We start from the raw sequence: 22659 nt of genomic DNA on the forward strand, positions 1-22659 counted from the left end.
TTATTAAAATATCCTGTGATTTTTTTTTTTTTTTTTTTAATCAGAGAAAACTAGACTAGAGCACGGAAGTTCTGTAGTGGAAACGGACATCCACCTTCATAGAAACGTACGGCTTCGCCAAGTGGGGTGAAATGCTGACCCCGATTTCTCCAGTTAGTTTAGTTCCAGTTGAAAGCTGTCCCATTTGGATCTAGGGCAGCCCTTAGAGACCCAGGTTTAGTCCTGGGAGGTGGGTACGGTAAGTGCCTAAATTCCCCGGTGCACGGAGGTGGGCGCCGTGTCCTGCAGAGGGGGCGTGGCTTACCCAGCCAAACCGCTAATGAGCCGCAAAAGCACGCCTGCGCAGGCTGGACGCTCTTCCCACCCCAGCCGCGGTTAGCGTCTTCTCTCCGCGGGTGTCTGGATTCTTCACCGCCTCCAGGGGGCGCCGGCTGGCCAGGCGGCCACCTGCCACAAGCTCCCGGCTCATGTCAGCGCCGTAGCAGCGGCAGCCACCAGGCCTGCAGTGCCCCTCATAATCATGGCGGCCCGAGCGGCAAGGCCCGTGCCTTGCGGGAGGGCGCCCCGCCCCTCACAATCATGGCGGCCCTGGCCCTGCGGCGAGGGGGGCGACCGCCCCTCACAAACATGGCGGCCGGGCGGGGCGTGGTCTGGAAGGGCGAATTGGGCTGGCGGTCCAAGAACTAGCGGTCATGTGACTGGGAAGATGGCGGTCTTTCCTTGGTAAGGAGGAAACGGCGGCTGGGCTTAAGGGAGGTGGTGTCGTTGGTTGTTTCTGGGATTCTGTCTCTGTCTCGGTGTGTGTCTCTGCGAGGGAGTGTGTGAACTGCTTTCTGTTGGGTTTGGTGGAGTTTCCCACCCCATCCCCGGGTGGTCTTGACCACAGATACCCGGCCGCTACCCGGGTTCAGAGGACCTCCCTGAAGCCGGACGGGTGGGATCTTGGTCCTCTCCTCCGCTACCCCTCCCCGCACCTTCCACGCCCCCCTCTCCATTCATTTCCTAAAAAAAGCTCAAGTTCCCCGGCCTCCGCTTTCCCAGAAGTTGGCGCGGGTTCTGGGGGGAGCTGGATGCAGAAAATGGTGGCCTCAGCTCTGGTCTGGACGACTCGGAAGACCTGGCTGTTTTCTGAATGACTGGGCTCATCTAGAGGAGACTTGCTTTTCTCATCTGTGAAATGGCTGCCATTCATCCTACTCTGTGCAGGGCCCTGCACTGGGCATTCAGGATGCACAACCCTCAGACGTACTCCTTGGCCTCAAGGAGCTGACAGTTTAGTGGAGCAGATACGCTTCTGAATAGAAGGATATCCAAAGAAGGCATTGGGGATTAGGCACACCTGGCGGCTTGGGGAAGGCTTGAAAGAGGAAGAGCCTTAAATTGGGTTTTGGAGGATGAATAGGAGGTCATCAAGAAGAAGCTAATGGCGCGTTCCAAGGCTGATGGGCCTGTCGGGCTCTTGTGGCTGGAGTAGCTAGGAGTGATTGGCGCTTCAGGCTCCAGCTGCTGCTACGAGTGTGTGAAGAACCGGAGCAAGTTGTGATGGTAGTAGTGGAATTATTTGGGCACGTGAGAAAGGGAGGTTATTTTTTGATCTTTCTGTGCAAATGATGTGAAGTGTTTTACATTGAATGAGTGAGTGAGTGATCAAATGAAAAAATATACAGCTCTGGACCTTAGAAATAATCAGATACATCTGATTTTATGCTTGATAAACAGCGGTCTTTCTCGTGTTCCCTTCACGTGTCTAACTCTTTAAGAGTCTTCCTTCAAAAGTCTTCGTATGCTAAATCAGGATTGGATGCCAGTGAGTTCTTCTATGATCTGCCCTGAATTTTCTTTGACCTAGTCATGCAAAACCCCTTTTAGGGAATCACTAAAGCTTATATGCCAAAACATATAGCTTCAGTGCACTTATCTGGCTGGAATTTTGTAATCAGAAGATCCAGGAAGGATGCTGTTTAATCCCAGTGCATTTTTACCTTTGGTATACTTTACAGAGAGAGGTGCCATAAGCCCTTTAGTATCTAGAGTCTCCACAGTTCCTAGTCTGACTGTGCTCTAAACATTTCTGTCTGTAGCATGTGTTCATCTTTCAGTTTGCCCACTAGACTTGATGCTTCTTAAGTTAAATGGGCTGAGTTTTAACCATCATTGTATCTCCAGAGCCTGGCATGGAGCTTGGCAGATAGTAGGTGCTGAGTAATATTTTTGGAATGAATGAGGAAACTGAGGAGGCCCTCAGAGGAGAAACGTGTTTCTGTCATTAAATTTGACATTTATCGAGCCTTTATCTTGTGCCAGGCACTGTGCTAAGTGCTGAACGTGCAACATCTCATCTCCTAAAAACCCCATTTTTCAGATAAGAAAGTGGAGACAGAAAGATGAAGCAGTTCATTTAGCTTTATAGCCTGCAAGGAGCACTGAGGTTTGGAGCTCAAACCTGTGATCTTTTTTTTTTTTTGGCTGCGTTGGGTCTTCGTTGCTGCACGCGGGCTTCAGTAGTTGTGGCTCACAGGCTCTAGAGCACAGGCTCAATAGTTATGGCGCACAGGCTTAGTTACTCTGCGGCATATGGGATCTTCCCAGACCAGGGATCGAACCCGTGTCCCCTGCATTGGCAAGCGGATTCTTAACCACTGCACAACCAGGGAAGTCCCAAACCTCTGATCTTAATCATTATTGTCATATGGCCCTACAGTCTAGGTCCTGGGCTGAGATTCCTGGGTTGCAGGGTTCCTGAGTCCTGCTGTGTTGTCATGGGTCTCCCCAGCATGCCTCTTCTCACCCACACTTTTTGTTATTACTGACCTCACCTGTGAGATGTCCAGTGCACTGTGGATTACATTTCCTGTTCAGTCCTATGGTCATAGCACTGTTAAAAATACCATTCTTTGGAGTCAGAATTTCTACATCATTTTAAGACTTTATTGGGGAGGGGGAGTATATTGTGATTGGGGGATAAAAAACTGGCCAGATTATGTCATTAGTAATTAAAAAGTCACTTGAGAATTAAAAAGCAGTTAGTGGATTTTGGTGTTTCCAGTATAAGGAGATTAATTTGGTAACTGGTAATAGGATTTCTACACATTCATGTTATCCAATGTAAATAATTTAAAAATAGTCACCTGGGAATTCTGGTGAAATGCAGACCCTGATTCTGTAGGGGTATTTCAGTACTCCCCAGGTGATGCCCTTGTTGGTGATCTGTGACTCACACTTGGAGTAGCCAGAGGCCAGACCAAGCTAGGAGTGGAGGTATGAAATGTTGGCCTTTTTTTCTGTGGCAGCTGCCAAGGAGCCAGACCACCCTTTCGCATTGCTGGGAGTTGGGGGTATTTTTACCAGTTTATCAGCTATGTTCGCAGGAAGAAAATTAAGGCTTTTTGAGAAAATGCCCACTAGAGGTCACTGGTAGCCTTACCAAAGACCCAGGCATGGAAGAAAATGCTTTTAACATCTCAACCTGTAGGAAACATTAAGGAACTGAGAGCAAATTTGAGGAAATAATGGAAGAAATGATTGAAAAATCAAAATAGCACCTTGACATGGACTTTCAGCAAGGGTAAATGTTTCCTTTCCTTTCTTTTTTTTTTTTTTTAAATATTTATTTATTTATTTTTGGTTGTGTTGGGTCTTCGTTTCTGTGCGAGGGCTTTCTCCAGTTGCGGCGAGTGGGGGCCACTCTTCATCGCGGTGCACGGCCTCTCTTGTTGTGGAGCACAGGCTCCAGACGCGCAGGCTCAGTAGTTGTGGCTCACAGGCCTAGTTGCTCCGTGGCATGTGGGATCTTCCCAGACCGGGGCTCGAACCCGTGTCCCCTACATTGGCAGGCAGATTCTCAACCACTGCGCCACCAGGGAAGCCCTCTTTCTTTTTTTAAAAAGGTTTTTCCAGAAGCAGTATTTTTCCCCCAAAGAATTCCCTCCCCTCACACTTAAAAAAAAAAAAAATTCATTTCAAAGCTCAGTCCTTAAAAAAAAAAAAAAAAAGAAAGAGACAATTGCTTTTTCAAATTCTCAAGTTGACCTATAGATGATCTGTGGAACTACTGAATCCTAGAGGCAGGGTGCCTCAGTTTGCATCTGTCTCTATCACTTGCTAACCTCTCACAAGTTAACCAACAGCCTCAGCTTCTCCGTCTGAGAAATGGGCATAATCATAGTACCTACCTCATAGGATTGATTAAATGAGGAAATAGAGGTAAAGGGCTTGTCCTGTATCCTGGTATATAGTGTCTGGGAGAGGAAATTTCCCCTTCTACTCTCTTGAGTTCTTGTGGCTGGACCAATAATAAAATTGACACAAGGTAAATTAATGGGAGAAAAAGAAACAAATTTTAATTTGTGTGTTCTGGAGGTCTCATAGATACGGGACCTAAGAAGTGGCTGAAACAGGCAGCTTTTATACTTTTTAGACAAAGAAACTATAAATTTGTGGGGAATTGACAGAACAAAGAAAGTTGGGCTTTGGGTGCTTAATTAGTGAAGAATCTAAACAGCAGGATTGTGGTATTAAAGAAATAACAAGGTTCATTTATATAGGCTTCTTGGCCCTGAGTTCCCCATCTGGCGACAGGGGTGTCCTTCTACCTCCAGATGCAGGTGGGCACCTTTCACAGGGGAGACTTATTTCCTGCCTTCAGGGAGACAGAGAGGAGGGTCAGAGTGTCCCTCTATATCAGCTCTTTCTTAAGTTTCTTGAGTAACTTTAATTCAAGATAATCAATATGCCATATTTTGGGGTGGCCCGCTGTGGGCTCCAACAATAATAAGCACATAATAAATGAGAACTGATATTTGGTTGTTGTGTATCAAGTCATATTGCTGTTTTGATATTGTACGTTTTTTAGCTGTTGATTTGTTAATAATTATTATAGTGATGAAAAACACATTTGCAGTTGAATTTCAGGTCAGATTACATTTCTACTCATTCTATTAAATTAACTTTTCAAAATTCTATTGATAAAGTTAAGAGTGATCTGAAAGGAGGAAAAGTATAAGTTGATTTTTTAAACTCCATTATGGCTGTTGATGACTAGACTTCCAATTTATTCTTTGGGGTTTTGTTTGTTTTATAAATCAAAGATTGGCTGGTAGCATATTAAAAGGAGTTTGGAAGACTATTTCATAAATGAACTCAACTGAAATATTTTTGGAAGATGAAGACAGTGTATATTTAGTAAATGTAACCCAAAGGGACTAGGCAGTGTATTGTGGTAGGGGTTTTCCTTTAAAAACAAAAAACAAGTAGAGGCTGGTCTATATTGTTAACTAGCTTTTCTCCTTTCCTACACTCAAAGCGAAATTTATTTAGAAAGGGATGGAAGCGAAATTACATGGGATCTCAGTTCTTTTGTACTGTGTTAGGTGTCTGGGTAGGTGGGGCTTATTGAGTAAAGATGATTAATTGCACGGCACAATTAGATTTGGGGTTCATACACATATTAATGAAGTCAAGAAGCTGAGAATGGGGGTGGGAGTGGGGGGGCATGGAAGGGATGAATTCAAGGCATCTGGAGGCCAAGGAAACAAAGGGGCCAGCTTCCTGTGCTCTTTGAAACTGAAAGTTTTCCAGGTTTTTAAGTCTGTTTGCCGTTTGGTGAGCCATTTTGTCTTTAAGTCATTCCTCTCTTCTTGAATTTTACTGTAAGCATTCAAGAGAAGCCAAGCTGCTCCTTCAACACTTTGTTTAGAAATTTCTTCAGCCAAATATCCAAATTTCATGGCTCACAAGTTCTGCCTTCCACAAAACACCAGGACACAGACTAATTCAGCCAAACTCTTTTTTTTTTTAAATAAATTTATTTATTTTATTTATTTATTTTTGGCTGCATTGGGTCTTCATTGCTGTGCCGCGGGCTTTCTCTAGTTGTGGCGAGCGGGGGCTACTCTTTGTTGCAGTGCGCGGGCTTCTCATTGCGGTGGCTTCTCTTGTTGTGGAGCACGGGCTGTAGGCACGCGGGCTTCAGTAGTTGTGGCACGTGGGCTCAGTAGTTGTGGCTCGCGGACTCTAGAGCGCAGGCTCAGTAGTTGTGGCGCACGGGCTTAGTTGCTCCGCGGCATGTGGGATCTTCCCAGACCGGGGCTCGAACCCGTGTCCCCTGCATTGGCAGACGGATTCTTAACCACTGCGCCACCAAAGAAGCCCCCAGCCAGTCTCTCTGCTACTGTATAACAAGGATTGCTTTCCTCCGTTGTCCAAAAGCGTGTTCCTCCTTTCTGTATGAGGCCTCATCAGAATGACCTTTACCTTCTGCGGTTCTACCAACATTCTGTTTACCACCACTTAGGTATTCTCTAAGAAGGTTGAGGCTTTCTCTACAGCTTTCCTCTCTTCTTTCTGAGCCCTCACAATAATCACTGGATAATCAGTCCATTCAGGGTAGTGGCTTTTTCTAGCACATACTTCAGAACTTTTCCAGCCTCTACCCACATTATCCAGTTCCAAAGCTGCTTCCATATTTGTTATACTAGCACCCCACTCCGGGTACCAGTTTTCTGTCTGAGTTTGTTTGGGCTGCTGTAACGAAATACCACAGACTGGTTTTCCTTTTTTTTTTTTTTGGCTGTGCTGTGTGGCATGTGGGATCTTAGCTCCCCAAACAGGGATCAAACCCATGCCCCCTGCATGGGGAGCACAGAGTCTTATCCACTGGACCACCAGGGAAGTCCCTCAGACTGGTTTACTTATAAACAACAAAATTTAATTTCTCACAGTTCTGGAGGCTGGAAACCCAGGATCATGGCACCAGCATGGTCAGGTGAAGGCACTCTTCCTGGTTCACAGCCAGCACCTTCTCACTGTGTCTTCACATGGTGGAAGGGGCTAGGGAGCTCTCTGGAGCCTCTTTTATAAGGGTACTAATCCCATTCATGAGGACTGTACCCTCAAGATGTAAGCACCTCTCAAAGGCTCCACCTACTAATACCTTTTGTGGGTTAGGATTTCAACCTGTGAATTTTAGGGAGACACACATTCAGATTGTAGCACCTCTCCTGCCTTTTATGTTCTAGTTCTCATGCATTTTAATTCTATATATATTTTAAACACCATAAGAAGTTATTTTTTGTAGTCGATATTTAGTTTTACCTACACCTTTATCTTTTATATGCTCTTTAGTATATATATAGTATATATGCATATGTACACACATGCGCATATATATATATATATATACACACACACATACATGTTAGCATATATTTTTTGCTTTCAGCTGGGATCATTTTCCTTCTACTTTCAGCATTTAAAGAAATTTAAGGTGTGGTTCTGCTGCTGCTGCTGTTCTCCTTTTTTCTTTGACTGGAAACTTCTTTCTTTTGCCCTAATGTTCACAGAGTAGTTTCACTAGGTCTAGAATTCTTGGTTGGCAATTATTTTCTTACAGTACTTTAAAGGTATCATTCCTTTGTCTTGTGGCTCTCATTTCTGTGCTGAGATAATAATCTTACTGTTGTCCTTTGAAAATATCTTTATTCCTTTTAAGAAATCCTCTCTTTTTAGTTTTTAGCCATTTTCCTATGAAGGCCCTAAGTATGGTTGTTTTTTGTTTTGTTTTTGTACTGGTCTTGCTTGGGGCACAAGCGTTTCTTGAATCTGTGAATCAATGTCTTTCTTTCGTTGGGGAAAATTTTTAGCTATTATCTCTTCAAATACTGCTCTGCCTGTTCCTTCTCTCTTCTTTGGAATTCAAATTGTATGTGCGTGAGACCTTTCTTCATGTCCCTTATGCACTCTTCTGTGCTTTTCATCTTTTTTCCTCTCCGTGCTTCAATGCGGGTGATCCCTCCCCTTTTATGTTCCTTCTCACTAATCCCTTCACTTTTTAATAAGCCTCCGCAAGACTGATGAAAACTGTCTGCTCTTCATCTACTTGGCTTATTCCTCTTGCTCTTCCACAGCTTAATTGGAGAATACTTTGAGGGGAAACCAGGACCTAATCTCTCACTTCTCTGCCCTGCCTTCTCTTCAGAAGCTCTTCCTTCGAGCCCTGGCTGTCTCCATAACCCTGAACCCTAGTTTATCTCTCCAGCCCTCTGTGAGTTTTCCTTAAAGCTTCTTTGGCTGCTCTGCCCCCTAGCAGCTGCCCTCTGCCTGGCTTTAGCCTCTTGTCCCATGCCAAGAATCAAAATGCTCTGTGAGAGATAGCTGGGCAAGAAAGTTGGCTTCCCTTCAGTGAGCTTCCCTTTGTTCTGGCGTCTGTCCTCGCAGGTCTTGTTTGCCTCGGCAGCTCCTTTTACCTTCAAACTGGTTAAAGAAAAATGTTTTTTTTAATTTACCACTTCTTATTGGTCTTGGTAAAAATACTGTTCCACTGTAAACTGTCTCATCAATGAGGAAGTCTCAGCAAAAAGTTTTTAGGGTGTATGCATCTCCAACTAATTGGCTTCTGGGTTTTGCTGTTTACCAGGCATTCCAGGAACAGGAACTACAAGGCTGAGTTTGCATCATGCCGGTTGGAGGCTGTACCACTGGAATTTGGGGACTATCACCCACTGAAACCTATAACTGTAAGTTTTGTCAAGGGTCCCTCTGTGACATTCTTATTCCATAAAATTATAGACAGTATTCCTGGGTCATTCTCATTTTGCCAGTGCTATTGCATATTTAAATCAACCAGTTTGTTCTCTGCCCCATTTTTTTTGTGGTGTTGGTCTCACCCACCATCATTTTTTTTCCCTTTCTCATATTAGTGAGGTGGTCATGCATATGGGATGCCTTTGTTCCCGATTTGGAGGTGTAAACAAAATACTTCTTAATTTGCCTATTTGAAATATTAAGATCACTCTAATTACTAATATAGGGTGCTGTCCTGAATAGCAGCTTAGTCTATCTGTGAGTTTATTTAAAAAACAAAACAAAAGGCAAGCAAGAGTCATAGATGGTCTCATCTGAGTTAGCACTTTTTTATTAACAAGTAATAGAAGCTGTGTGGTTGTCATCATGGGTGGGATGAGGTTGACAGATGCCAGTGGACACTCAGGACATGACATTTCTGAATGGCGGAGAACCTGAGAACACACAGAGGTGATTATATAAAGCAGGAGGTCACAAGACCAAGCTTCAGCCTCCCAGGGCCCCTCAAATCCCCATGGGCTCGAGTGGCTGCGGCTGACCCACCAGTGAGTTGGTTCCAGTCTCAGGAACTCAAACCCAACAACAGGGAGAGTGTCTCCTCTGCATTTTCTGTTTGCCCAGTTGGGTTACGTGTCCTTCCCTGAATCAACCCTGGTGACTGGGGTGTAGAATATGCTGATTGGTTGGGTTGGGGCTCCTGCCTACCCTGGGAACCAGGAGCAGAGTGCACTCCACCAGGCCTTTAAGAGCTGAGAGTCAGGCAAGGCTGCCTTCCCAAAGAAAATTTGGACTGTTGAGCCTGGGAGATGGAGGAATGGATGCCAGGCAGACAAGAACAACAAACATGCGCCAGTGGGAGGCACTTCACCAAGTTACCTAGGGTTAGTGTCAGACCCCACAGGTTTAGGGCATGGTCTTCAATAAAACTGCCCTAGCTTCAGACTCCAGCTGTAAATTTGGGGGTCCCCAGGCCACCTGCACTTCTGACCAATTGGCTACAAATCCAAGGGTTTCCGGAGACCTCCCTCAGGTTTGATAATTTACTAGAACAACTCACAGAACTCAGAAAAGTGTAATACTTGTGCTTATATTTTTATTATGAAGGGTGCACATGAGGACCTGCCAAATTAAGAGACATATAGGGCAAGGAGGAGGGTCCCAAATGCAGAGCTCCCTTGCCCTCTGCCTGTGGAATCAGGGTGAGCATTACCTCCAGTGCATCATGTGTTCAACTGGGAAGCTCCACTGAGCTTTGGTGTCCAAACTTTTTATTGGGGTTTTATTACACAGACATGATTGATTGATTCCTTGGCCACGTGACTGAACTTGATCTCCGGCTTCCCTCCCCTCTGCTGAAGTGAGATCTTTTTCATCTTTTGATAGGTTTATTGTCCATCTGTGGTGAATTGGCCTGAAAATTTTTTATCATAGTAAACCTTTAGGCAGATCTGTTATATTCTACAGTGAGGGTTATCACCTGGCTGAAAGTCCGAACCCTCTAATCACATGTTTGGTCTTTCAGCATCCTCTCATTAGCATAAACTCAGGTGTGATTGAGGGGCTCATGAATGACTGATGCTCCAAGGACTTGGAGTCTCCTTTCCAGGAACCGGGGACAGAGGCCAAATTCTCTTTCATCCAACACCCTCTCTCCTTCCTTCTGTTACGTCCTCTCTCTCTCTCTCTCTCTCAGGAATTGTTCTGGGTTTTTATAGCTTCCTCATTTAAAAAGGAGTGGAGCCTAACTAGCCCTTCTGGATGTTGATCCTAAACTTTCAGCAGACAGACTCTGGCTCTGGTCGGATCCTCTTGGCTCCGGGGTTCACCACGGTCTGGTCATCTGAAGTTGGGGAGGGTTGGGGGCAGTGGAACAAGAACATGGCTTCATACCGCAACACCCCCGCTTGCTCCTTAACACATACACGCTTCTCCTGAAAGGGAGGAGTCGGGCACTCACTGCTTTGTGATGATGAGATGGCCACGCAGAGCCACTGAGACCGTCTTCAAGTATGACGACTCTGGGATCTTTCGTATGCTGGTTCGTTACCCTACCTAGACCATTGCTGCAAGATGCAAATTCTGATGCAGTGGGTCCGGGGTGGGGCTTGGGAGTCTACAGCTTTGTGAGCTGGCAGGTGATATGGATGCTGCTTGTCCAGAGACCACACTTTGAGTAAGAAGGATTTCAGTTATAGCATCAAGAATTCAGTTATAGCATCACCTTCTAAATCACAAAGACCCTGTCTCTCCCTTCCTGACCCCAATTTCTCATCTTCCCTTCCTCGACAGCTGGGATTCCGAGTCATATCAATTTGTCACAAAAATAAGTGTCCCTGCTGCAAAAGAATGGTCAGTTCATAACGGAACAAGGGAAAACCCATTTGAGTGTTTCATTGGGAAAAGTCATAGGAGACTACCATTTTACCTCCACAAATTTTCCCCACAGGTCACAGAGTCAAAGACAAAGAAAGTGAGCCGGAAAGGAAGCACTTCTTCCACGTCCTCTTCATCCTCCAGCTCCGTGGTGGACCCACTGAGCAGCGTCCTGGATGGGACCGACCCCCTCTCCATGTTTGCGGCCTCTGCTGACCCTGCAGCCCTGGCGGCTACCACGGTAATCCTCCTAGCTATGGTCAGTCCTGTGGGTGCAGGGTTGGGGATTTTCATTGAACAAGTAATACGCAGTGCACTCTGGCTGTAACAATTCAAATAATGCAGACTCAATGACACTGCTGGTGAGAGGCTGGTGTAGACCCTGGAAACTGCTGCTTCTTTTTTTTTTTTTTTTAAAGCATTTTAAAATTCTTTATTTTCATTTCACTCTTTTCATACCCTTAATTTTGGATTTATTTTTATGTAATTACATAACTAATTTACTAATTTTTCATGTAAAAAATCAAACATTACAGATGAAGTCCAGTTGACCAGTTCTCATTCTATTCTCCACTCTGGAGGTCATCAGTGTTATCAGTGTAATGTATATTCTTCAACTTTTTCTTTGTATTTTCGTAGATATTTATGACAACAATTTCTGAACATTTACATAGATACTCATATATAAGTAATAACAACAGCAATAATAAGAGTATCAGCTAACTGGGTAGCAGGTATTTTCCAAGTGCATTCCAAGTGTAGTTCTCATACTGCCTAAGCTTCATTTAAAGAGGTCCACACAGAGGAACAGAGATGTTAAGTGACGTGCAAGCTGGAATTCAAGCCTGGCCAGTCTGACTTCAGAATCCACCATCATTCTTTGCTGGCATTGCACACAGCTATTTACTTTTTTTTTTTTTTTTTAACGTATATACTTTTTTTTTTTTTAAACTTGACAATATGTCTTGGAGAACTTTCTATATTAGTACTTACAGAACAACCTTCTTATTTTGAACAGCTGCATTGTATTGTAAGGAACAGGACATGATTTTTTTTTTTTTTTTTTGGCTGCACTGCTTGGCTTGTGGGATCTTAGTTCCCCGACCAGGGATTGAACTCGGGCCCTCGGCCGTGAAAGCCCAGAGTGCTAACCACTGGACCGCCAGGGAATTCCTGGGAACATGCTTTAAATTGCCATGATGGACACGTAGACCGTGTGTGGTGTTTGTTGGTATAGGCAGTGGCGCATTTGTCCTTGAACATGCATAGATCTTGGTGCCTACGTGCAAGGATTTCTGCAGGGTAACTTCCTAGGAGTTCATTACTGGCTTAAGGTAACATATACATAAGGTTTTTTTTTTTTTTTATGTGGGCCATTTTCAAAGTCTTTATTGAATTTGTTACAATATTGCTTCTGTTTTATGCTTTGGTGTTTTGGCCCCGAGGCGTGGGATCCTAGCTCCCTGACCAGGGATCAAACCCGCAACCCCTGCATTGGAAGGCGAAGTCTCAACCACTGGACCGCCAGGGAAGTCCCCATATACATAAGGTTTTGATGGCTACTGCCAGATTGTTCTCCAGAAAGGGTTCACCAATTTACACTCCCATCAACATAGCAGTATTTTGGAGTGCCTGTCCCCTGCATCCTTGCCAACCTGGCTACTGTCAGTCATTTTAAATCTTGCCATTCTGATTGTTGAAAAATGATCTCTTTCAGTTTGCCTTTCCTTGATTCTTAATGAGTTTGAGCATCTTTGGATAGGTTTATTGTCCATCTGTGGTGAATTGGCCTGGATTTTTTTTATCATAGTGAACCTTTAGACAGATCTGTTACATTCTACAGTGAGGGATTGTCTGCCTTCTGCTTATACTTTTTTTTTTAAGCTTTACTGTGGTATAATTGACAAATAAAATTGTAAGATATTTAAAGTGTGCAACGTGATACTTTGATACACATATACATTGTGAAAGGATTCCCTCCATTGAGTTAACTCATATGTTACTTTACATACTTACCCTTTTTTTGGTGAGAACATTTAAGTTCTACTGTCTTAGCAATTTTACTTATACAACACTGTGTTATCATCTGTCATCACCATGGTTGCTTATACTTTTTTAAAAGATTCAAAAATTGCTGCTGAAGAGATTGTCTTGCCTTTTCTTAGGACAACTCCAGAAAGAAACGTGACAGAGATGATAACTCCATTGTAGGATCAGATTTTGAGCCTTGGGCCAGCAAACGAGGAGAAATCCTTGCCCGGTACACTACCACGGAAAAGCTCTCTATTGTGAGTACCAGTATACTTTTCTCCCAGTGTCTACTTCAGATTCAGTAGTTCTTTTTGTTATTACGATTCTGCACCCGATTCCAGTGTGTAGGTTCCCCCCCACACACCAAGCAGTTCTTCGACACCAGTGGGGTGTCCTATAAATCAACTCAATTCTGACATTGTCTTCCTGGAGAGAGCACCAGATCCCACAGCTTAAGGGCTCAGTCCCCACATCAGATGCTAATCAGAAGTCCAGGTTGTTACCTGCCTTCTGACCAACTAGCTATAAGAGTTTCCCATGACCACCTCTTTGGGTTCAATTAATTTGCTAGAGTGGCTCACAGAACTGACTAGACTACTGGTTTATTACAAAGGATATTAAAGGATATGAACCAGTAACTAGATGAAGAGATACCTAGGGTGAGGTCCTGAACAAAGGAGCGTCTGTTTCCATGGAGTTTGGGGTCCAGCACGGCAGCATGTGGATGTGCTCTGATTCACCAACCCGGAAGGTCCCTGAACCCCGTCCTTTTGGGTTTTTTTGGAGGCTTCCTTACATAGATATGATTGATTAAATCATTGGCCACTGGTGCTTGATTCAACCTCCAGCCCCTCTCCCCTCCCCAGAAATCAGGGAGGTGGGACTGAAAGTGTCCACCCTCTAATCATGTGGTTGGTTCCCCTGACAACCAGCCTCCATCCTTAGGTGCTTCCAAAAAATCACAGGAGAGTGCTTCCTAAAAAGAACAGAAGACTCCTGGATTGTTCTCTCACCTAGGAAATTCCAAGGGTTAGGAGCTTTGTGCCAGGAATTGGGACAAAGACTAAACATATATTTCTTATTATAAATCACAGTATCACAGTTATGTTGCCCCAACGCCGAGGTTCTGTAAGTTTCAGTTATTATGTCAATGTTAGTTGGGAGAAAACGTGCTAATCGGTTTCTCAAAAAATGTGTTAAGAATCGGGGATCAGGCACAGTTCAGAGAAAGAACTGGAGCCGCAGAGTCCTGTCTCTGGGGGAGGTGAGAGTTACGAGGGGAGGAGAATGCCATCCTGAAGAAGGTTAACTTCTTACTGTTGCTCAGGGAGTCGCATTGGTGGGTTTTCTGCCAGGGCTGGAAGTTCACTGTTTCTTTGGGTGGCGCTCACTAGGTGAAGTTGTTGGCTAGTGCCCGAGGCTTACCTTGTACTCTGCAAGTCGCTCAACCGGGGAAAGCAGGTTAATGCTTATGTCATCAAGGACTAGCTTGTAACTGAAGCCCTCCCTAAAGAAGAGAGATGTTCGTCTGTCTTCATACCGGAAAGAAGTCTAGAGGCAGATAGTCCAGGACTCTGTGGAGCTCCAAAGTCATCAGGGACCCAGCTCTTTCTGTCCTGCTGCTCTGTCATGTTCGGTGTTACCTCATGTCCAAGTTGTTAGAAGGTGGAAAGGGGAAAGTGGGATGCATCCTCTCTCATTCAAGAACACTTCCTGGGGACTTCCCTGGTGGTCCAGTGGTTAAGATTCCACGCTTCCACTGCAGGGGGGGCTCGGGTTTGATCCCTGGTCGGGAAACTAAGATCCCACATGCCGAGTGGTGCGGCCAAAAAAAAGAACACTTCCTGGAGTCCCCTCAACATGTCCAGTTACATTTGTCTTGAAGGTAGTCATGGGCTATACACAGTGCACCCATCAAAAATCGGGGCTGTGAGCAGGGAGGAAGGGGTGAACTCAGTAGCGACTAGGAAGGTTCTGCTCCCTTCTCCCAGAGTCTATACTTGTTAAGCAGAATGGTGGAAGAATTGCTGGACTATTTAATTTTTTTTCTTACTGTTTTCTGATTGCACTGATTTAATATAAAGCCGTGATTCTCAACCAGGAGTAGTTTTACTCCCCAGGGGACATGTGGCAATGTCTGAAGACGTTTTTGGTTGTCACAACTGTGGGAGTGCTGCTGGCATCTAGTGGGTAGAGGCCAGGGGTGCTGCTAAACATCCTGCAGTGCACAGGACAGCCTCCCACAACAGAATTTTCCAGCCCATAACGTCAATATTGCCGAGGTTGTGAAACCCTGATTTAGAGTAAGCTAAATGCTTTCACATTGCCACCATTGTCTCAAAATTTTGCTTTCTGTTGGCTCATTTTGAGAGTCCTGAAATGAGTAGAAATTTGAATCTCTAGTAGTTTCTAGTGAGCTGTATTTTCTTCCTTTGAATAAATAGTTCTGTTTTTCATTTAGATAAATAAGTGGCTTTGTTGGAAAACGATGGATCATGTTGTCTTAGTGCTGCTTGAACAATAAAGTTTTTGTCACAGGATCCAGTAAGTTTTAAAAAATATTAACATATATTTTTTGCCTCTGCAGAATCTTTTTATGGGATCTGAAAAAGGTGAGTTTTTGCTGTTGTTACTGTTTTGATGGGGAATTCTCCCATTACCTTTAATATAATTTTCCAAAGGAAAAAAACATCCAATCCTGAAGTTTAATTCAATTGAAGCTATTATTTCCTAGATTATGTATAGACTTAGTAGAATCAAAATACATATTTAGATGACGAATGAAAAAAAAAAAAAGACCAAAGAGTTTACTAGGAGGAAAACAGAAACTCAGTGCTTGATTTTGGGATTACAGAGCAGTAGTCTCCCGTCTGTGTGCCTCCTCACTGGCTGGGAAATGGTTGAAATTCTCCCTTCTACAGATCCTTTCCTTTGCCTTAAGTCTTTATCCCTTGTGAAAACACAGATGCACCGGTGAGGGGAGTCACACACTCAGTCTTATCAGCCACTGGTCCCTGAATACGGCAGTTCTCAATTTCTTGTGCCAAGACACAGTCTGGACCAGGGTGTCTCAAACTAGCTGTTCAGCAGAGTCACCTGAGGAATATATATATATATGTGTATATGGCCTTTTATAGAATGCATTTTTTCAGCTCTGCCCAAATCCATGTTTCTTAAAGTGTGGTCCAAGGACCAGCAGCATTGACGTCACCAGGGGCTCATTAGAAATGCAGAGTCTCAGGCCCTGCCAGACCTAGTAAAAATCAGAATCTGCATGTTAACACATCCTTAAGTGATTCCTGTAAAAGTTTGAGAAACTACCCTGAAGAAATGCATGCATATATGAACCAGGAGACATGCACAGAAATGTTTATAGCATATTGTTCATAGCCCCAAGCAGGATACAACCCAAACATCCACTGACGGTAGAATAAGAAATAAACTGTGATGTAGTCACACAATGGAAAATACTAAACAGTGGTGAAAATGTGTGAGCTACAGCTTTATGCAATGATAGGGGTAAACTTCATGAACTAAAGTCAGTGGTGAATGAAAGAAGCAAGACAGTGTACAATCTGGGTGGTGGCTACAAAGGTTTTATAATTATCTGTTAAAATGTACATATATGCATGTTCTGTACTATATTTCAAAACGAAGGGAAAAGTAGAAGTAAGGTAAAAAAAAATCAAATTATTTGGAAACTTCTTAATTTTAGTAGTTGTTAGTAATTAAATAATTGTACCATGCTCTCAGCTGATCCCAGACAAATCTGTGAGTTAACACCAGAGCTAAGAAACCAGTGCCTTAAAAGAGTAAACTTTAGTTTCTGAGAGTGAGTTCGGTAGGCAGGAGCAAGGAGACCTCTGGTCTAGAACAGAAACACCCTTAAGATGGAGAAAGGGTTCTGAAACAGGAGGCTCTGGAGGGCAGCAGCCAACTGGCCAGAGAGCCCTGTCCTGTGACCGGCCTGTGGCCTGGAGTCCTTTCCTTCTCTCCCCGCCGCTCCCTGCTGATGGGAAGAGTTGTGCTACGGATGATGGAAGGAGGCTCACTAGTCCTGTTTGCTTGAAGAGATGGCTTTGAAGCCCTAGTGTTTCCACCTCTGGACAGACAGTGGGCTTGTTGTTTTGTTAGTTGTCAGTACCACAGTTCTGCACTGTGAATATGAGCCTGAGAGGGCCTTTTGTTTGTGGAAAACAATTAAATGACGGATTTTTGGCATCCTTATCTGGACCGCCTTTCTTTAGGAATAAACAAATGATTCAGTGAAAAGTTTGTAAATATCAAATGTCGCAGAACCTTTTTGAGGCTGGCCCACTGCACTCCCCTGGGCAGCTCCTAAGCAGAAATGTTTCTGATGAAACTTTGGTTACGTAAGGAAGTTGCTTTCAAAATCTCAGGGAGTTTTCTGTAATGAAGTTGTTCCCCAGCCTCTTTATTCATGATGAAGTGTAGAGTGAAAGATGCCTTCCTCTGGGGGTATTGGTGACAGAGGAAAGCCACCTGTGTGACATGAATCCATTCTGTTTAGGCAAAGCTGGGACTGCCGTATCCGCAATGTCGGAGAAGGTTCGGACCAGGCTGGAGGAGCTGGATGATTTTGAGGAGGTGAGCAAGTCAGTTGTTGAATCCAGGAAGGGGCGGGGTTTCCCGTGCTTCTGCCAGGTGAGGTCAGTCTCGGTGGCTGCTCTCTGATTAATTCTCGAGCTGCGCATTGTGTTCAGTCCTCCTGAGGCACCAACTGATCCAGGGAAAGATGCCAGTGGCGCGGCTGGTCAAGCTCACAGGAGCCTTCCTTGGGCTGGTTTTCTGAAGGCTTTTTTCTCACTGTGATGCTTGAGCAAACCCCGGGTGTCTGGGGACAGGGTCTAACTGTGAAAGCCAACGGTAGCCATTTCCCAGGAAGCCGCCTCGTGTAGTGTAAAACGGTCATGCCTGCTGCAGAGGCTGCGCATGGTCGCTCAGCTGCTGAACTCTTTCAATTAGCCTGCACGTGCTTTTAAAGAACATGACTCTTGCCAACTCATAAAAATTAGTAAATTAAACGTAAAAATCCAGATTTCTGACTTCTCTTAAATTCCACCTAACTGGGGGCTCACATTCTTGCATTTAACCTGGGTGTGTACTGTCCAGGTTGCATGGTCCTCCCTGGCCCAGTTCACTCATAAACATTACTAGCCTGGCCCCTGGAGACGGTGAGTTTGCATCCTCTGGAGTATCATTTAGAGAGGCAGCATAACATGGGGGTTAAGAGGGCAAACTCAGGAGCCAGACTGCCTGGGTTTGAATCCTGGCTCTACTGTTTGGTAATTCTGTAATTTGGGACAAGGTGCTTAAGAGCTTGAGCTCTGTGCCTCAGTTTACTCATCTGTGAAGTGGGGGTGCTACCTAGTACCTGCCTCTTAGGGTGATTACAGGGGATTACATGAGTTAATGTGTGTGAAGTGCTTAGACCAGCACCCAGCACATGGTACATGCTTTGCAAGTGTTAGCTGCTGTCACCGTCACCATTCTGAGTCTAGAGGCCTTAGCTTGACTGCTTATTAACAGGGTGCCCTTGGGCATTCATCTTCCTATACCCATTTCCTCATCTGTAAAATGGGGATAAAAAATATAGTTGTGTAGGCTGAATGGGAATGCTTTGAAATCCACAGAGGTCCATATAATGGCAGTCGCCATTGCTCTGTCCTGCATCTTGCCCCAGTTTCAGGGTCCTTCCAGCTCTAAGACCAGAGTTGTTAGGTGCTCAGCAGAGCCTAATACTCCAATATTTTATTTTCCAATTCAGAAATGACATATTTTGAATTAGGGCGCCCGAGAGCCTCAGTCTGCGTGTCGTCAGTCAACCTTGGCTGGTAGGAAGGGAATTGCTAAGGGTTTTATCAAAGCTCTTTTGTCTGTGGAGTATCTGAAAGTCACTTGAGCTGGCTTACACGGAAAATAAGGACTGTATTGAAGGATACTGGGGCACTACCCTGAACCCAAGGGCACAGTGGCCTGGAACCGGGAACTGAAAAACCACCCAGAACCCCAGCAGCTGTCCTCTGTGTCTCTTGCTTCCATGTAGCCTCCAGACTCTTTCTAGTTCTCCTTTTTTTTTTTTTTTTCTGCAGACTGGTTTCCTTGCTTCTCCCTGCTCACAGGAGCACATGGCTGCCCCATGGCTTCCAGGTTAACATAGCATATTAGTCAGGATAAGACTAGGTTGTGCTGTGGTAACAAATGAACCCCCATATCTCAGTGGCTTAATATAACAAAGGTTTATTTCTTCCTCACATTACTCGTCCAGTGTAGGTGACAGACATACCACCATCTCATGGTGCTGCCATCTCAACATATGGCTCCAGGGTTGTCACAGCAGAGATGAAGAAAGAGTTACTTTTCACTGCCTCAGCCCAGAGGGGACACATACCCCTCTATTCACCACCCATTTGCCCAAACTAGTCACGTGGCTCCTCCTACAGCAGAGGGGCAGGGAGGATCCTATCTCACAGTTCAAGTGACCAGTTGGGATCAGTTCAGATTTCCTGAACCTCCTACTTGTATTCCTTTAATAAAGAGTTCTTCCAGCAATCCCACTCCTGGGCATATATCCAGAGAAAACTCTAGTTCGAAAAGATACATACACCCCAGTGTTCATAGCAGCACTATTTACAAAAGCCAAGGCATGGAAGCAACTTAAATGTCCAACAGATGAATGGATAATGACAATGTGGTGTATTTATACTATGGCATATTACTCAGCCATAAAAAAGTATGAAATAATGCCATTTGCAGCAACATGGATGGACCTAGAGATTATCATACTAAGTGAAGTAAGTCAGACAGAGAAAGACAAATATCATATGATATCACTTATATGTGGAATCTAAAATATGATACAAATGAACTTATTTACAAAATAGAAACAGGCTCCAGACATAGAAAACAAACTTATGGTTACGAAAGGGGAAAGGGCAGGAGGATAAATTAGGAGTTTGGGGTTAACATATACACACTGCTATATATAAAATAGAAAAACAGCAAGGACCTACTGTATAGCACAGGAAACTATACTCAATATCTTGTAATAAACTGTAATGGAAAAGAATATGAAAAAGAGTATATATATGTATCACTGAATTACTTTGTTATACATCGGAAACTAACACAACATTGTAAATTAACTATACTTCAATTAAAAAAAAAAAAAAAGGAGTTCTTTACTTTGGATTCCAGGCAACATTCATATAAAAAAGATTCGGTTCCTGGTCTCCTCATGTGGGTTAGCATGACCCTCACTCCTGTGAGCTGTGCAGTCAGCATCTTAGCAGTAGGCAAGGATTAGTGAGCATGTACTGTGTGCCGGCTGGTGCCAGGTCTTTACATATGTTATAATATTTCATCCATGTGATGACCTTGCCCTCTTCTGCCATGGGTTTTTGCTGGGTCTGCTCTCTGTCCTGAATGCTCTCTCCCTGGTCTAGTTAACAACCCTCCATTGCCTAGTTAACACCTGTACACCACTGAGAGAGTTTGTTTCAAGCATCACTTCCTCCAGGAAACCATTCTTGACCACCATTCTAGAGTCCATTTCTGAGATGAACCTTTCCCCCAACATTTGAATATCCCTGAAATTGGACTGTGTCTCTCAATTGGTGCATGTCCACGATCGGCATTTTTTCTTCCTTAGTGGTACATAAAACAGTTGTGCTTCTTAAAACGGGCACCTCAGATTCAGAGAACTATGATATGTGTCTTTGTAGAATTGTTTCCCCGAGCATTTGTCTCAGTTTGTATTAATGTCCATCTTGTCCTCTGTACCTTAAACTCCATTAGTGCTGAAACAGTGTCTTTTTGCTCACCTTTGTATCTGGGGCATCTGGTATACCATACTTGCCTGGCACACAATAACCCCCAATAACTATTGGTTGAATAAGGTAAGTCCTGTTATCACTGTTCACAGAAGAGACTCAGGGAGGAAAGCAGCTCACCTAGAATCATACGGTTAGAATGTGGCTCAGCTGGGAATGGGCTCAGGTCTGAGTTGTGTTCAAGGCCAGTTTTTCAATCGCTACCCTCTAGCTGTCTTTGCAGAAAACTCAAAGAACCTCTTTGATTACAAGACAGAACTATCAATCCTGGTCAGGATATGAGGACAACTTAGAGACCAAAACTCAGCTAATACTCAGTATTGTTCATGGGGGCAAGGGGGGAGTCCAACAGTGTTTTTTCTTCTGTGCCTGTATCTTTCTACTTTCTGCCCACAGGGATCCCAAAAGGAGCTGTTGAATTTGACTCAACAGGATTATGTGAACCGCATAGAGGAGCTCAACCAGTCGCTGAAGGACGCCTGGGCCTCGGACCAGAAAGTGAAGGCTCTAAAAATAGTCATCCAGGTCAGGTCGAGTGATTTTTTTTTTTTTTCCCAGAATTTCCCTTGTAAAATTCCTTTGTGGATAATTAAGGTTTTCAGAGGCCTGCCTTCAGGGTCTTACCCTAATTTTTTCATCTGTTCTATTTTCACGTACTTCCTGTGAAAGGCCATAATTATGAGTCAGTGTTTTTATGAGATGGCTAATCCCAGGGCCACCATGTGCAGCTGCATAGGTTGTGCACTGTGCAATTCCAGGAAATTCACCCTAGATTACAGAATTCCTGATGTCCCCCCTGGGTTGTGCAGTTCATTGGCCCTGTTACATCCCCTGACACATTTATGATTTGTGTAGACTAAAGATTGATCAACTGTCTTTTGGGTTTCCTTGACCAGATTTTCTTTGTATCTTTGGAACTAATGGTTGTGTGTCCCTGATATATGCATTTTGGGGTCATGTTCTGCATAATGATGTGACAAAGAAAATGTATATACAGTGTTAAGAGAGGTATGTTTGTTGAATCCTCTTTGTTGATGAATTTGTTAATCCATGACAACTCTTGGATCACAAGAGCAAGTTCCAGAGGGAAAACAGCTTATTCTGTTTCTTGACTCTTAAGATCATCCTGTCTTGGCAAAACGTGCTCAGAAGTACACTATAAAAGGAATAATGTATGCATTATGCTTTTCAGAGCAGAGCTAATAGAGAATTTCTGAACAGCCATTTTAGTTCAGAAGGACAGGATTTCATTCTTGTTTATTGTCATGGGAATGTGACATTTGTTTTCTTACTCTGAGAGTCTTTACACTGGGTACTTGAAGTCTTTTAAGATGACACTTTGTATGGCAGGTGCTATTTTTTTGGTGTTCATGACAGAGGCAAACCCAAGCCCTTTTCCCTTCCATCACTGTTGTTAGTTGACAAAGCAAATACTGTGAAGAAGGGTTCTCTCATCCTGCAGGCATGTGATGGAGGCTGCTTGCTGAGTGGCTCAAGTGAGAGAATATCTAAACTAACAAGAGCTTCTTCAAAATATTTTTGTTGGCAACATCTCTCCATAGAGTATTGTGGTATAGAACTGTGACTTCTAAGAGTTTTACATCTGGAGGAGATTTGATTCATGTCTTCCCAAAGAAAATAATCATGAAACTGTTTAATTAACTCTACATCTAGCTAATAGTAACTATTTGACTTTCAATGCTTTAAAGACTGCCTTCTTTATCCAAAAAAGCTAGTCAAGGTACAGAATATGGAGAAATGAGCAGTTTCCCTTATTTCCTTTGCAGAAAGGTTTTACTTTGTTTGTTTTTTCAGCTTTATT

The 22659-nt window shown here is 43.9% G+C and overlaps 1 protein-coding gene across 3 annotated transcripts in view; it reads left to right on the forward strand.

Moving 5' to 3' along the window:
• The first annotated feature begins 622 nt into the window (after positions 1-622).
• VPS35L (VPS35 endosomal protein sorting factor like) overlaps positions 623-22659 on the forward strand; it is a 119027-nt gene continuing 96990 nt past the window's right edge. For 2 of the 3 annotated variants that reach the window (XM_068525176.1, XM_068525178.1), the window contains exons 1-7: positions 643-723; positions 8414-8513; positions 11027-11194; positions 13119-13241; positions 15572-15596; positions 17516-17592; positions 21234-21362. In XM_068525176.1, coding sequence (XP_068381277.1) covers positions 707-723; positions 8414-8513; positions 11027-11194; positions 13119-13241; positions 15572-15596; positions 17516-17592; positions 21234-21362 — 639 coding nt within the window. In that variant the 5' untranslated portion in view covers positions 643-706. Of the gene's footprint in view, positions 724-8413; positions 8514-11026; positions 11195-13118; positions 13242-15571; positions 15597-17515; positions 17593-21233; positions 21363-22659 lie in introns of all 3 variants that reach the window. The other variant, XM_068525177.1, reaches the window with a different exon arrangement.

The sequence above is a fragment of the Eschrichtius robustus genome, chromosome 16 (genome assembly GCF_028021215.1).
Source record: "Eschrichtius robustus isolate mEscRob2 chromosome 16, mEscRob2.pri, whole genome shotgun sequence".
NCBI classification, from domain to species: Eukaryota; Metazoa; Chordata; class Mammalia; order Artiodactyla; family Eschrichtiidae; genus Eschrichtius; species Eschrichtius robustus.